This window comes from Osmerus mordax, chromosome 22 (assembly GCF_038355195.1).
Source record: "Osmerus mordax isolate fOsmMor3 chromosome 22, fOsmMor3.pri, whole genome shotgun sequence".
Taxonomy (NCBI): Eukaryota; Metazoa; Chordata; class Actinopteri; order Osmeriformes; family Osmeridae; genus Osmerus; species Osmerus mordax.
The window spans coordinates 6,198,051-6,214,367 of NC_090071.1; the positions used below are offsets into that span (position 1 = coordinate 6,198,051).

The 16,317-nt window shown below is 43.4% G+C and overlaps 2 protein-coding genes across 2 annotated transcripts in view; both read left to right on the forward strand.

Annotated features, from left to right (window-relative positions):
* Positions 1-6,898, forward strand: part of lrp1ba (low density lipoprotein receptor-related protein 1Ba) — a 66,972-nt gene extending 60,074 nt beyond the window's left edge. Inside the window, 9 exon segments of the mRNA XM_067260974.1 lie at positions 455-580; positions 760-924; positions 2,268-2,429; positions 2,560-2,734; positions 3,363-3,467; positions 5,349-5,422; positions 5,632-5,722; positions 5,853-6,108; positions 6,758-6,898. Coding sequence (XP_067117075.1) covers positions 455-580; positions 760-924; positions 2,268-2,429; positions 2,560-2,734; positions 3,363-3,467; positions 5,349-5,422; positions 5,632-5,722; positions 5,853-6,108; positions 6,758-6,898 — 1,295 coding nt within the window.
* Positions 6,899-8,367: 1,469 nt separating this feature from the next.
* The window catches only part of si:ch211-246m6.5 (von Willebrand factor D and EGF domain-containing protein), a 28,815-nt gene continuing 20,865 nt past the window's right edge, over positions 8,368-16,317 (forward strand). Inside the window, exons 1-8 of the mRNA XM_067260975.1 lie at positions 8,368-8,383; positions 12,545-12,732; positions 13,034-13,262; positions 13,929-13,994; positions 14,207-14,439; positions 15,234-15,323; positions 15,408-15,549; positions 15,946-16,163. Coding sequence (XP_067117076.1) covers positions 8,368-8,383; positions 12,545-12,732; positions 13,034-13,262; positions 13,929-13,994; positions 14,207-14,439; positions 15,234-15,323; positions 15,408-15,549; positions 15,946-16,163 — 1,182 coding nt within the window. The remainder of the gene's footprint in view (positions 8,384-12,544; positions 12,733-13,033; positions 13,263-13,928; positions 13,995-14,206; positions 14,440-15,233; positions 15,324-15,407; positions 15,550-15,945; positions 16,164-16,317) is intronic.

Consider the following 16,317-nt stretch of genomic DNA (forward strand, 5'->3'; position numbering starts at 1 on the left):
GCAATGCAGGTGAAAAAGTTTGTGTAAAGCACAAAGTTAATATAATGTACTGGATGTAAACAGGCTTTTGACCAGGAGAGAGAGAGGGGATGGTTAGAGAGAGATATGTCATTGACTCTTATCATTTAATATCAAAACAAAGGATGTGCATCTGAATGGTCTTTTTCTATACTTTCTCTGGCCAGTATATTTCTTGCAAAGCCAGCTGGCCAGATTATTGCTGGTCTTGGCACTTGTGGTCTCCAGATCTCCTGCTGTCGGTGACTGGAGATGAATGTGATATCTCTACATACTGTCACAGCTGCCTGGTCTCAACTTGCGGAAGATTTTAATCAGCAAGTCTAGAAACATGCACTCGAAAGATGCTGTTTTCACCGTTCTTCCTTTATTTGGAACATGAAAAGCTACTGAACAGTGCATAACTCTCGAACCTTCTCCTATTGTCCCCTGTCAGTGCCCAACCCCTGCCTGAGGATGGGCTGTGACTTCCTGTGTCTGCTCAAGCCCGATGGTGCCAGCTGCTCTTGTCCTGAGGGGAAGACCCTTGTCAACAAGTCCTGCATCGACACCAACAGTTCAGGTAAGGTTGTCCATGTGCTCTGCTGGGATCTGATCCTGTGGAACTCTGGATGGATGGATTAAGAGATGCAGGCATTCACGTCAGAATTGGTCAAGAAAAACACGGCCTTCATGGCGAGCGAAAAAGGGGTTGGTGCAGCGACTCCTCAGCCGCCAACCCTGCAGTGCTTGTGCTTCCAGGAGAGCTCTGCAGTCCCCAGTGTGAGAATGGGGGGCGATGCATAGCCAACGAGAAGAGGGACTCGCGCTGCTACTGCTGGCCAAATTTCTCCGGGGAGCGCTGTGAAGTCAACCACTGCAAGGACTACTGTCAGAACGGGGGCACATGTTCTGGCTCCCCTCTAGGTAAGTGCGTTGTGCGCCGCTCTGTAACCTGGGGGGGACATCCTCCGAGACTGAGGGGGCGCTCAAGCGTGAACGTGGGGGAAATGAATGCTAAAAGCCCCCTGCCAGCCAATGAAAGGCTGCAGATGCTCTCAGACTCCTCTCATTGGCCGAATCCTCCTACCTTCTGCCCAGTTGAATCATCTGGCTCCAGTTTCACCACTGATTGTTTGTCAGCACTGTCCGCTGTGGAATGTAGTCCCAAATGATGACGACATTGGGAATCAAGTAGGAAATATTTCATGAATTTGCATAATAGGATGTCTCTAGGGCATTGCAACATCAGCCAAGGAATGCACCATCCCAAAAATGCAGATCTCGGTCCATCTGATGCAGGTTGGTGTTGGTATTGGTTTTAAATAATTTAACAGTTGCTAAAACATACAACTAGATGGTGGAGGCAAAGTCCAGCACCCACCGCGTTTCTGCAAATGCACAGCGCCCAAAAACAGAGAAGCGCTTTCTATTATTCTTGTCCGTTCAAAATAAATAATGGAAAGGTGGGATATAAACGGCACGCATCATTTCTTTTATCTCCTGATGTGGGGGCCTTGGCAGTAGTGCAGCAGAGTGAGGAGAATGTCAAATATTCATGTGGGGGAGAACAGTGAAATATTTGTATTGGCTCGGAGACATCAATACCACCCTCCCCTCTGAGCTGGCAGATAGGTCGGGTTTCAACACGATGACAAAGCAACTCTCAGGCGTCTATTTAACACGGGCAGGAAAAAAGAGGGGTAGCAGGCTGCTGGAGCGCTGTGAAACAAGCCCAGCTCGGTCCAGTGTAAATAGACATGGTTGTTTTGGAGGGCAGCGAACCTTACGTTGGTCTTTACACCATCAGAGAGAGCACCGTAGGAATACTAATGTACCAAGCTGCTTGAGGGGGTGCGAATGTCTGATATGAATAGCAAAAGAAGTCTAAAACATCTGGCTAGTGTGTGTTTGTTGGCTTTGTTAACGTGGGCCCGAGCACACAGCTGAAATGCTTGACTGAGTCAAGTGTGGTTATTTGTGTATATAATTGTGTTATTTGGGTCATTGGCTTTATGGTATTTTTTAGACAAATTCAAATGTTCTATGCTCTCGCTAATCACAGGCTCTTTCTTTGTCTCCACCTCTCTGTCTCACTCCCTCTTTCCATCTTTTAACCATTCCCTATATTTGTCTCGATCTTTCTCACGCTTTATTGCACTCTCATTCCTGTCTCTTTTTTCTCTCTCTCTCTCTCCATCTCTCTCTCCCTCTAAATCTCTCTCTCTCTCTCCTTCTCTCTCTCCCTCTCCATTTCTCTCTCTCTGAAGGGAGGCCTACGTGTCGCTGTGCGCTGGGCTTCACAGGCCCCGTCTGTGAGAAGAGCGTCTGTGATGGCTACTGCCTCAACGGTGGCACGTGTGATGTCAGCCTGGGCAACCAGCCTATGTGTAGCTGCATGGCAGAGTACACTGGAGAGCGCTGTCTCTACCGTGAGTCCTGCCCCCCTAAACACACACACACATAGGTTGGAAGACATATCTGTATCTAGGGAGAGTTATGATGTGGGTTAATTATTTGGTAGGAGACTGATAAAAGCCTTCCTCTTTACCCTTTGGCTAGATATATGTCATCATTACTGCACACATGCGAAGGCGTGCACTCTGTCCAGCATGGGCCATGTGGAATGTGTGTGCCCAGCCAGATATGAGGGTGCAAAATGTGAAGTGGATAAGTGTCTGCAATGTCGAGGATCTCCGTGCGTCATTGACCCTGAGACTGAGAATGTGGCCTGCAAGTAAGTATGCCTTTGGATGTTGCTCCTCCAGTCCTCTTGTCCTCTTCTAGATAACAGTACTGCTCAACAATTAGAAGCTCGCCTTGAAGAGTTGCACTAATAAGGGAACATTGAATAATGCAACAAACTAGATCATTTCTGAATTCAAATCGAGAATTCTAAATAATATAGGCGGCATTCATCAGCAGTGTTCGTAATAATCAGAGAAGCGCAGATGACAGCATGACAAGTTAGCAGTTTGTTATGGAAGTTTCCCACAGTGTAAATATGACTTTTAAGGAACAATTGGGAGAAATAACTAATATAATCAAAGGCTTCGCTCAATGTCAATGTTTTAGATGTATATATATAATTTGGGAGTTTTTCAACATTTTAAACAGCAATTTAAAGTAATCTTGGGAAATATGTAGACCTGAACATCATTATATTCTTCCGGTGCCACCCTTTGCTAATATTGACATTGTGGCTTGGCATGGTCAGTCAATCAAGGCCAACACATTTTTACTGCATCGTTGAGCTATTTTGGTTGGAGGAGAGGTGGAAATCTTAGCGTGTCAAGTGCTTCACCTCGTCAGCAGGCTCTCGGGCAACTTCTCCCTGCTCATTCCTCCTCTCCTTGCTTCTCCAGCTGTAGCGACGGAAGAGTGGCCTCCAGCTGTCAGCTGTGTGACGGCTACTGCTACAACGGTGGCACCTGTCACCTCGACTCGGAATCCAGCTTGCCATTTTGCCAGTAAGTAATGACATGATGGTTTTAATGAGGGAAGATATTCAATCCGGCAGTCTTCCTGGAATGCGAATGACCCTTGCTGAAAACCACTACTGTAATTATAAGCTAATTATATTGTACATGTATATTATTTCAAATGTCTGTATGGATAACATGGATACATGTCTGTATTTCTATAATATTTGTATTAAGTATGGAGAATAGTTGACAGTTTATTGGCATAACACACAGTTGAGGTCAAATGATCTGGGTCAAAACTATCCTTAACGACGCTGGGAAATACGTGTCCATCTAAAAAAAAGTCTTGATTCGGCTTCCAGTTTGCATTCAATTAGTACTTTTCTGTCCTTTTTTGAACAGTGAACAGTGGAAAAATTGAAAGAAAAAGAAGAAAACTCTGATACTGGCTCGGAGGATTTGTAACAATCCAATGATGTGATGAATGTGTCATGTTCAGACCTGATACAGAATGTTCATGTAGAGTACTAGCAGGCTGCAATGTGTCTGTTTCTCTGTCTTGCATCACTAAATGTAGCCTCTTTAATTTGTTGATTATGCTCTTGTTTTATCCGTGTATCCCAGAGGCAGATAGTAAGTCGTACAGGATACTGTGTGTCTGAGTAAGATGTGTAGCTTTGAAATGTATTGTTCCCCCTCCTGGAGAACATGTCGTTTTTGGTTTAGCTTTTTCCTGTTTGGATATTTTGCTTCATTTGTTCTACAAACATCCAGTAAGTTATTAGTCCTCAGTTGCTTGTGCACTAATGTTGTTTGCACATTGTGGGTCTTGTGCAATTCCCAAGAGCTCTGTCTCTCAACAATCTTAAAACAGAAAGGAGCTATGTATAACCACCAGTAGTAAAAACCAGTCAAAAAGAATACAGATTATTTGTATATTATTCATAAATAAGGAACCTACTTTGCAGGGTTCTATAAGGTTAAGTCAGATAAGTTCCACAGAGATCATATAGGTTTGGTCAAAAAGGCCCACTGAGGGTTCCTCCATTTTATATAAAACACACTACAGGCAATTCCATCAGATTCCATACTCCACACCTTTGGCTGATGGACTGTGAGAATGTGTCGTGCTGTTTCTCTGCTGACCTTCTTCCTCTGTGTATCTCTCATTGTTCGTCGCTCCTCGCTCCGATTCCCCCGCAGCTGCACGGCTGGGTTTAAAAGTCTGCGATGTGACGAGCGGGCCGACCCGTGTGATCACTACTGTCAGAATAAAGGGATTTGCACGTTAACTGCCTTAAACAAACCCCTGTGCAAGTAGGTTCTCTGCTTCTCCTCCTCCTCCTCCTCCTCCCCATACTGAGAGCAGCACTCACCCTCTCACATCCCAACAGCATCCAGCCGATGGCACTCACAGCATTCCCATCTGTTCACATGTCTCTCCCGTGGGTGAATTGTATGTCTCTCACAGCAAACAAAATGTACGGCCCACACACAAGTCATTTACCCTCGCAACTGATTTGCATATGTGCGTGTTTTCAACGTGAGGTCATTTCCTGCCCCTTTCAATAATAATTAATATTAGACCTGTATCTTTCTGTCACTTACTAGATCCGGGCTGTCACTCCCTTGTTCCACCCACAGCCCCCCCACATACTATAATAAAGACTTGATTAAATGGAGCAGTTAGTTCATTCAGATTTCCCCAATTGCATGTCATCATTACACGGCTCTTGACAGGACACTCGCTCTGTAATTACATATCATATTGTGTGAATTGGAAAAGACTGTTCCATCACTCACACCTCCCCCTAACATTCCTGCACACTTAAACACACAGAGACATGCTTCAGTGTGTTGCATTAACAAGGTGTGTCGGAGGCTTCTCTCAGTAGGCAGTGTCTCATTGTTTTTTTTCTTTCTTAGGTGTCCAGGTGACTGGTCAGGCACACAGTGTGAGAAGCCAGCTCCCAAGATCAGTCGCTCTGGCAACAGCGATGGTAAGTCGTGAGTCCTCCCACCCCACCCTCCATCTATTTTTTATTGTTCACGTTCTCTTTTCTCTCTCTTTCTCTTTCTTTCTTTCTTTCTCTCTCTTTCTCTCTTTCTCTTTTCTCACAAAATATCATTTACCCGCACTATATATTAAGTTGTACAGTATGCAAATCCATGTTTTTCCTACTGTTGTTGATTTGGGTCTGTGTTGCAGGCAACATGGCTATCATTGTGCCTCTTGTGGTCCTTGTGATTCTCATTGTGATGATGGTGACAGGGATCATCCTATGCAAGAGAAAGCAAAGGTGATGTGTGCCTTTTCTGATCCCTTAAAAAAGAAAATCATAACATTAAAAAGTACAGTGTTGCCTATAGACATCTGACCACCCAGAGGATTCCTCATCTCACACCTCCCCCAATCCCACTTCTATCTAGGGGGAAGAGGGTTCAGCGACAGCCCATGATGAATGGAGGCCTGAACGTGGAGATCGGCAACCCCACCTACAACATGTGCGAGGTGGACCACGACAATCATTTGGACGCAGGGAACCACCTCCAGCCTCACTTCACCCTGGACCCACAGAAGGTTCGGACATTTCCATTCCATCATCCCCCCCCATCTCGACTGCTCCGCACCCTTTGTGAAGTCTGAACAAACGACACGTCTACTTGAGGAGATCTTCATGTCGGTGTTGTGTTTTGCAGGGCTGGTGTGTGAAGTCCAGCAACCTGCATCGTCTGCCGGTACACACAGTCCCTAAGGAGATTAACGCACAGCAGGTACTTTACTGCAGAACACCCGCTGTTGGACAAATGCTTTTTGCGGCCACCTCTTCTGACGGCTACCACCACTTACATGCACAGCATGTATTGTATTAGTACGAGCTACACATAAACTAGCTGAACATTACTTATATAAAATGCTTCAATGTATTACATCCATGAAGTTCGAATACATGAATGATGCATAGATGCATACAAAGTGACTGGTACGGAGAATTTGTCGTACATTGTGACTTGATGCTGAAGCACACCGATGGCTGTTGGGGTCATGGGATACATCTTTCTTTAATGATCTGTCCCTTGTGGTGTTTCCATGGCTGATGCATCTCCAGGAAGAGAAGCATCTGTTAGTGTGTCAACATGAAACTGACAGACTCATCTCCCCTGGCGGGGTGTTGATGCTCTTGTCTTGCTGGCTACACCAAAGGCCCTGGACGCCTGTAGGAGTGTACACAACTTGTATACTCCAAGATTTACTGCAGATTTGTCATGATAGATTTTGGTATTTTAAGGTCCCATTTGTCTGATTTGGTTTTTTGTCAAAAATGTTTCCCCAGGCGGTGAACTACTCAAACCCTGTGTATACCAAGATGTACCTGGATGAGCAGAACTGTCGGAAGCCAGTCATCAACATGGATGAGAGAAGAAAGCTACTCCCAAAGAAATTGGAAGCAGCCGTCCATGAAACGGTCGCATAGCCTGCTTTTTACATGTTGCGCATATTTTCTATGACCGGAATTTTCTACATTTATGTAGTTCATGTACCTCAGTGTTTGTGCCCTGCAGAGTTTTGACATTGAATATGCTTTGTATGTTTGTTTGTTGTTTGTTTGTTTGTTTGTTTTGTCCTTGTAGATATTTCACTGTCTACACTTTTTTTTTTACAGTCCACCATGAAAGACCTATAGATTTTCATGACACCACTTTTTTATGGTTTTGTGTATTGTAGAAATATGTTCTGCTTCATTATTCTTTCCATTAGTCTTTGGTTTGGCCAAGGCAATGAGTAATATGCCTGAGTTGCCTATGAAGAGATTTTGTGGTATTGCAAATGGCTATCAATCTGTACAGGAATACTCCTCCAAGGGAGGCAGGCAGTATTGTTCTTAATGTCGTTTTCATATGCCTTGTTTGCGTCAGCTGATTGTTCCTTTGATCCATATACTTGTATTATTGTAACATCAGGAAGTATATACACAATCTGAGTACTTTTATTTGTGCCAATCCAGTTTTCTTCAATTCAATATGCATTTATTTCTGTATCTTGTTTTGGAATATTGGGTTTAGTATTCAGTACTAAGTTAGATCCAAGGAGGGTTTTCATGAATTCTCTAAATAGACAGAAAAGTTGTATTCATGTCATGTATGACTGTCTTTTTCAACCTTCTCTAGATAGAAAATGATATTGTGCTTTTTAGCAGCAAATTGAGAAGAAACACTATGCTCTAACCCATCACCAGCTACAGTAACTGCAAACAATCTGTGAAATAAACATAGCCTACTGTAATTGTTGCAAATATATTTTCGGAAATATAAACACTTACCCTGGTGCCACTCATTAATATGTACATTCTCAGATAAAATATGTAAGACATGTTTTATAATTTTATATGCTATTTGGTTTATATGTTCAGTACAGCTTGTATTTTCAGAAAATATATTAAACGTAGTACTTTTATACTAAATGTACAGTATATCAATATTAAATATATAGGGTTTTCTCACCCTTTCAAATGAAATATAGTACTATACTTGAGTGTTGTTTTTTTAATTATTATCATTACTATCAGTGTTTGGTATTGATCCAATCTATAACTGACCAACTAGTATTGCTTTGTTCGTTCTGCAAACATGAGTGCTTCAATGGAATTCAGGTTCATTTCTGGTACATCAATAGGGGGCACTACCGTATGTGGTTGTGCATGCAATTCAGTACTCTGTGTACTTATACAATAGATGTTCTCATTATGACAAGAATTATGTTGGTCTTAAATTGAATTATTTAGGATAGACCATGAGTGTGACAAATGAGAGCCTGCTCTACACTATTGTTTCTCAGATCAACTGCAGCCTATAATTGGCTTGTAAAATGGTTTCATAATTTGGCTGCTGACATGCTTGTCCATTCATGTTTTCTCACAGTAAAAGAGGATGTGTGACATCTGGAATGGTTCGTGGGAGAGGTCTGGGAGCTCTCCCTTAGTCATTCTCAGGGAGCAGACATCAAAGGAGCAAGATAATGATTTCTCCCCTGTAAAGTATGTTTAAGTACCATGGGCCACCACTGTCTAAAATGAGAAGTGTTCAAAGGAACAGAAGGAGGATAAGTGTGATGTTACAGCACTTCAGTCAAACAGAGCCTTTTATTAAGTGCATCTCCAGAATCTAAAATATACAACAAGGGTTTCAGGAGTTTATTGCAACAATGAAACAGGATACTATAACATTTTTAGTTCACTTGTAACGGTATAGTGCAACAGGTTTCTCTTTGATGCTGTTGCACATTATTTTGCACGATGGCGAAAATAAATAAGAAGTTTTTACTAAACTCCGAGTGATGTCTGTGCAAATCACAGACACCTGTATGTGGGTTATGCACAAGTATTCAATGGTTTTGAAAGCAAATCAGTCATTGTAAAAGTCGCTTGACACCCCCCCCCCCCCCCTCCAAACCTCAAAAACGAGATGGCTTAATGTGGTCTCGACCCTGCTTTATTGGGAGACTGATCAAAAGAATGTGCCCCATTGTGTTATGGCAACAACCCCATGCTGTGTTAATTGGTCGATGGTATGAGGAAAGTGGATACCACAACAGCAGCACATGTTCCCTGCAATGGCCCAGAGTATCAGTCGATGTTTAAGGAGGTTATCCATTGTTTACATTTGTTTACTTGCAGCAACAACATTTATAATCGACATATATACAGTATATATATATTCTGGTTTTACAGCACGTCACATAAAGCACATTCATATTCATTCCACTCTATGAAAGACGACTTTCTAATGAGGGTTAGTTCATTTTTTAGGTGTACTGAACAGGCATATTCTACATTTGAAGAGAATTCACACAGTAAGGCTGGTGCCCACTTCATACAGAACATGTCTCCAAGCTCCCCTGCATGCCCACTCATTAGCTGCTGACTCCCACTGTTCAGGTAACTTTACTGCCACTGGGCAAATGAAAAAGAGATGTGCCTGTCAGTGTGTCTGCATCATAAAGCTCTGATTGAAATAGAACAATTATCATTTGTATTTCAGTTTGTATTTGTTCCTATAACGATTCCAGCAGCAGCAAAGATCAAGAACTCCCACAGTCATCTTCTGTAAGAGAAATGCAAAAACGTTTCTATTGGTCTTGTTAGAGTCTTTGACCCAGTGATCTCTTCGCAGCGTAGAGAAAGCAGTATTGAACTGTTTCTTAGGACATGCCTGTGGCAGACTGGACTGAGAAACCAGTCTGAATCAGGGCCACTAACCTGCAGAATTAAGCAAAGCGCAAAACATGCTAAACATCAACTCTTATCCGATGCATTTGCATAATATTTAGATGTCATGCTATCAATAAAATAAGATCATGGAAGGCCGTGTCACACAGTTCATAAGAAAAACAACACAGGATTAATTCGAGATGAAGTTCATTTCAAATATGTTGCTTTCAAAAACTGGACTGTAGTTTTAGTGTTTCTGTTCAAGTCCAGTACCACCCATCTTTAAATAATGAGATTGTGGGGAAAGGCCAATCTACACCTCAGGGTTAGTTTGGGACTTGAGGGCGGGAGTTTACAAGTAGTGCGAACCTGTGTCTTTATGGGAAAGTTGGTCAAAAAGGCAGAGCAAAAACTTCCCACAAAATCAACACTAAACAGCTGCGCTGGAAAACTATATTTTCGGGAAGTAGCAGGTCCTGAATTAGCGTTTGCAGGGGCTTCTGCTATTGTTATTGTAGGTTCAATGGGATCCGAAATCGATTTAAATCAATAGTTGCAACTTTTTCCTGTTTGAACACTTGAAATAGCCTATTGTAGCCTACTATGGACTACGCAGCTGATTTAATCTGTTTCTCGTTTTCCGGATACTTGCGCTTTGTTATTCTATGTTTGTTGCACTTCAAGACGTTCGGCCAGTTTGGTAAGTGTGGTTTTCTAAAGATATCAACAGAATGAACACATTGTATTGTCCTCCCCCTATCTTATCTCATAATATTTTTTAAATGCTTGCAATCAAGTCACAGTGCTATGCGCGTCATATTCAAATGGCATCATGGCATTAGATCACACATGATTGAACTTAAAATATAGTCCTTGTGCTTTTATAAAACAGCTGATTCTCATTTCCTAAAAACTGCAAATGGACACAGACTGAAAACAGTTAATATGTTATGTATTAATGCGGTCGGACCAGATGGGGTAGGGAAATGTTTTGATATGCTGTGCATTCAGTTGATTGAGTTTCTACGAAACAGGGCAGGTATTTGTAAAGCATTGCATTGATTCGTTGAACCAGGATATATACAGACTAGCTCAGGGAAGATCCATTAAGATTGAGCAGCTAGGTGTTTTATTTGATGTTCACTTCCAGAATGCTCGTCACTCATCACTCTCAAGAGTAAGTACCTCAAAGGAGTTTTCTTTGACCACCATGTTCAAAGTAACTCGAGAGAGAGAAAGAATGACCACATACAGTGCGTTTATATCTCACATATATTCCTTGGCTTGGGTTAGACTCCTTTATTTCTGTAACAAAACCATATTTATATTACTATCCAAAGTTAAAGGTGTATCAGGAAATACAGGTGTCTAACACAAGTGGTTATGGAAGATAGAAATGTAGGTGCTCTCTCTCTCTCTGTGTCTGTCTCTCTGTCTCTCTCTCTCAGTGCTCTGAATTACAGCACTTCAACTGGCCTCTAGGCCAGGTTGTCACAACAGATAAATCAACACACGCAGCCCTAAACCCAAATGCTAAAGGCCATAAACAGCCCCCCAGTGTTCCACATCTTGATCACCATCTCACGAGGACACAACAAAGCATTCCTGCCTTAACACAGATAACACGCTTACCCCCAAAAAACTAATGGCTGTCCTGCTGGGCTAAGTGTCATTTAGTCAATTTCCCTGACTTACTGTATGTGTGCATAGCAGATCATTCTCAATGTGATTTAGCACTGAAACGGCTGATTTTCAAATGTCTTTGTTGTTATTCCGGTGCAAAATTTTGAATTGATGACACTCATTCAAAAGAAAAGTAGCTTCTTCAAAAGAAGATGTTTTTGTGTTGCGTTTGTTGGAAACTGCTAACTCAACCTTGTTGTAGAGACAACAAACAAACAGAACACAAATGCACTGTGTACATCACTGGTTTGATGACAGCCTGTGGAGGAATTCCCTATGGACACATTTATTAGGTTACCTCCACACCATTTAAAGGAGGGCAAATTTGAACAGTTTAGTCAACAGCCAAGCCTCAGCTTTTGTCTTCTCCCAGAAAACACAGCTGTTTAGAGAACCTCTGACCCTATCTCTGTTAGTGTTCCAGATAAGGTGCATATATGCACTGACAGAACAGACCCAAACACAACATTTTCTTTCAAGGGTCTGTCATTGTTGGGTCAAACGTGTAGGACCATGTTTGGGCTGGAAACATCTTTAACTGCTGGATTCAAGACCTTAAATACCACATACTGTGTTTTAACTTTCTCCTATAGTGCCAGGGTTTTGTCAGACCTGCCACGCTGCTAAGGTGGTCTGACCTTGCTAATTGACCTGAACTGAAACATTTATTACGATTCTCCAATGACTCAATTGAATAGAGAGGCTAAATTGTGAACAGTTCCTTCTTTTTGTCAAGAATAAATATTTAAATGTCTTCAGGTGGATGGTACTTGACCCATTTCGATTCACAGATGCTTTGTGTTGAGGTCTTTTTTGCAAGTGTGCTAGCCTACAAACTTTCATGGGATTTCAGATTTCCGCCTTTTAAAAACCTCATTCCTCCATTTTTAGCCTTCAGCTGCAAGCTATGTTCAAAGGTTGCCATGCGCCATTGACTTTAGTGTCCCCACCTGGGGAGAGTCAAGACAAGAAAGGGCTTATATAAATGTGTGTTATTTTTACCTTATTTAAATTTCCGGTTGCTCAGGAGGTTAAATGAACTCCTCCATGTCACCTTTAATGAGCTTACTGACCTAGTAGGGTCACTGGAAGTACACAACCTTTTTTGCACCACTCTATCCACTTCCCAAAGCTTTTCTTAAGCTTCACCGAAAAAGAATGCCTTGGAAACTTCCACATCAGGTTTTGAATGAATGACCACATGTTCCTCACGGTTGTCTGTCTTAACAGGAGCTCCGGAGTGTTACGCGGGGGGCCATCGCACCTTAAGGAACCCTTACCGTAGCATTGACTTTGACTCCAGTGAGCTCCAGAACACGGCCATCCAGGAGCTCATCTGTGACCACTCGCTGTCCCCAGGCTGGTACCGCTTCAGCATCAACAACAAGCCGGCAGAGATGCCCACCAGCTGTGTGGAGGTAAGGCCGAGGGCAGTATGATTGTCTTTTTACCCATGGCACCTGAGATTTGGGTGAGTTTGACCATTTATAACAGGATGTTAACCAAATAATTCAAGCTGACAATTGGTTTCTTTACATTTGACATGAATTAGAAATGAACTGCCATAGCTTTTGTTGACAATAGACAGCTAGATGTTTAGAGTGAACAGTTTAACAAGAGTACAGTTTATCAAAGCTACCATTATGGGCACTTTCAGAGCAGGTGTAGGATCCACTCCCCCGGAGTATGTAATGACTGTGGCTTTCCTGTTCCGCCCAGATGAACAGGTGTGGAACTCAGGCACCAGTGTGGCTGTCTCTGAAGGACAGCTCCCTGCCTCGGCCTGGCCAGGTCACCCAACTCTCAGCCTGTGCCACCTGGCAGTTCTTCCAGGGCAGCACCAAGGACTGCTGCCTCTTCCGCATCCCTGTCTCGGTACGCAACTGTGGGGACTTCCTGCTCTACTACCTGCAGCCCACCCAGGGATGCATGGGCTACTGTGCTAAAGGTGAGTGCCCCTCTTTCACTCATACCCCAACACACACACACACACAGCGGTGTCCGGGTGGCTGCTCTGATGGAATCTGAATTGCCCTGGAGATATCTTAGCTCTGTTCTGTCTTAACAAGAGATCCTTTATGGTTATGGATGTGAGATTCAGAATATGATTGCATCAAGCCCTCATTAAGGCACATTGGAAGTAGATTTTTTTCCCTAGGGAAATCAAATATCTATCGGCCACACTATTTCTGTTTTGAAAGCCATTTTATTTATTTATCAGAAAGGTGCATCCTGCCAATTAATGCACATATCCAAAAATCATTTACAAAATGATTGTCAGCTTGATGACTCAGCTTCTTTTAACAGATCTGTAGAGTTCTAGATAGCAACAGTCCTTTGTTAGATGGTTATTGTATTGTGACTAGGTATGACTGTCTTGTACGAGGCCAGTGAAACACACTTGAGGCACATTACAACAAAATATTTTGCTAACTTGCTGCAGTGCATAGTCTCAAAATATATAATTACACAATGTTTGCTGGGATGTCAAGGAAGTCTAGACTGTCTGTAAAACTGAGAATGAAAAACCTGTTTATATCACTTGGAGGTGATATGTTTCACAGACACGGGTATTGTTTGTACCAGAGTGTCAAACTGTGCTTTTTGCTTTTAGTCATTTCAGAATTTACTCCTAAATTATGCCCGTCTGGTCAGGTGGAAGTTAACGGTCGATGCAAAGGTAAGCAAACATTTGAATTTATTTTATTTTATTATTATCTTTCCTCACCCAGTTACAGAAAGGTTTCTTCTTTGATAATATATGTTTTCACATATCTTCGAATTCAATTGTAGAGGTGAACAAGCCCAAACACATATCAAACCCTTCTCAGAATATATAGTAAAAATCCCTGTTTCTGGACTCTTAAGTTCTTCCTTGTTTGCCTTCGTCAGCCAACCTCCTACCACTCTCCTCTAAGCCTGTAATCACCCCTGAGCTGGTGGGCAACAGCGTCCACCTGAGATGCTCCTTCAGTGGGGTGACCTCCAGCCCACCAGTGGGCTACCTGGTAGTGTGGGCCAGGCACATCGGCCCCAATATGAAAGCTGAGATCAGGCAGGATTCCACCCTGCAGACGTTCTCTTTGGTGGAGATGGATGGGCTTCACTTCAGACTGGGGGAAACGGTAATGTCTACCAGACTGTGCTGTTGGGACACACGTGTTGGGGGGCTTGACCCTTACTGGGGGCTCAACCAATAGATCCTCCAAACCCTGGGGGCTGGGTTCAACCTGCTGAAAAGGCTAGGAAAACACAAGAGCAAAATGTGTCATATCTAGTCAGGGAAATGAGGGATGGGTAGAGGGTACGGGGTTAAATTAGACCCAGCAGGCCTCGACTGTCCTCTCTCACGTTTCATAGCTGCTTCGCCACATGCTTTTTATTTAGACACCCAACTGGAACTCTGTCTGTCGGTTTTATTGTTGTAGCACCATTTTATCGAGGCACACTGTGCACAAACATTGTTTTGTCACTGCAGTGTGGGGTGATGCCATGTGTGGATGCGTCATCCTGGCAGTGTCTGTGACAAGCTGTAGTGTGCAGCGCAGGGCTGGACTCACTCAGGAGGCCTCGTCTCACTAATGTGGAAGTCACAGCTGGGACAGGTCAAAGGCTGAAGCTGTGCTGTGAGAGAGTATTAGACAGAACCACTGGGAGCCTAGCCAAGCCTGACTATCTCAACTCTTCATGTATGTTACATGTTACCCCATGAAATGTTTGGACAAATTACAAATCCAAGCTAGCACTAGTACAAAGTTGCTTGTTTATAGGAAGATTAATGTTTGATTTTTGTTGCAGCAGGTCTTACAAATCACTGGAATAGAGTCATTCTTTTGCCTCAGCGCCTGAATAAAAAGTAAATTGGTCATTTTACTTCAATATGTGTAAAATATAAATAATCAGGATTCTTTCACCCCAGTTTTCTTGCAGTGTTTCTACGTTCCGGGGCAACGACACCCACACACGATCTGTGGCAAAGGAAAGTGAGGGTTTCTATGCTGGAATCAAGGTAAAACCATTTTTTCCTAGAATTTCCTACCACCATCCAGCTGGGGCCTGTCCAGGAACTCGTGTCCATGCTCTCTGCCTGCAGTTCTCTCCAGATGTCCTCCACATTGCAGAGGACAGTAAGGAGCACCAGCTGACCATCCACAGCACCGTTCCCATACCCTGTCATGGCCCCCAGCCCAGCCACTACTGTGGAGTCCCCCTCACTCTGACTGTCCACGAGCCAGGTCAGATATTAGAGGACCACACAGCACTAGGGGTGGCTGGGGGAATAGGGGGAAAAACTGTAGGTACTACTCAGATACTGGCTATATCCTAACTTCACAACAATTGAAACAAGGTTCATTTTCGTAATGATTTGATCTTTTTCTGTATTTTGCATGTGCTCCACGTACTCCCATACCAATAAAAAAAACTAAACTAAAAACATCAGGTTCCGGTTACTGTACATGTACACATAGGTAGATTGTGTACTTTGTCATCAAAGCACATTCCGGACTTCTCTGTCACCGCATCAAGGCTGCTATGGTGACAGATCCGGCTGGTATCCCGCAGCTGTGTTCTGTTTACTAACGATGGGGTTGTGGGGGGTGGCCGGGCCCTACGATCTGTTGACATCCCAGACAGTCTGAGCGCGGAAGCCCCCAACATGGTCCTGTCCACCTGTCAGGTGACACTGCAGTCCTCGCCGTGCGGGGATGACGGCTGTGGCCATGCCGGCCTCCTGCTCACCGCCGTCTCCGACTTCACCCGTGACGGCAACCGGGCCAGCCTCGTCAGCATCCATCCAGGCCCCACTGCCCCGCGCCTCTGGAGGGGCTACAGCCCTGCTCCCCTTAAGGTATGAGAAACTAACTGTTGTGACAAGCCACAGAGACCAGGGGCTGAGACACACGATTCAGGAGACTGACACAAAAAGGCAGTGAAAAGCACTATTTGATGAACAAAAAGAAACACTGTAAACAGAACGACAAATTAATCTGCCGGGGAGCCTT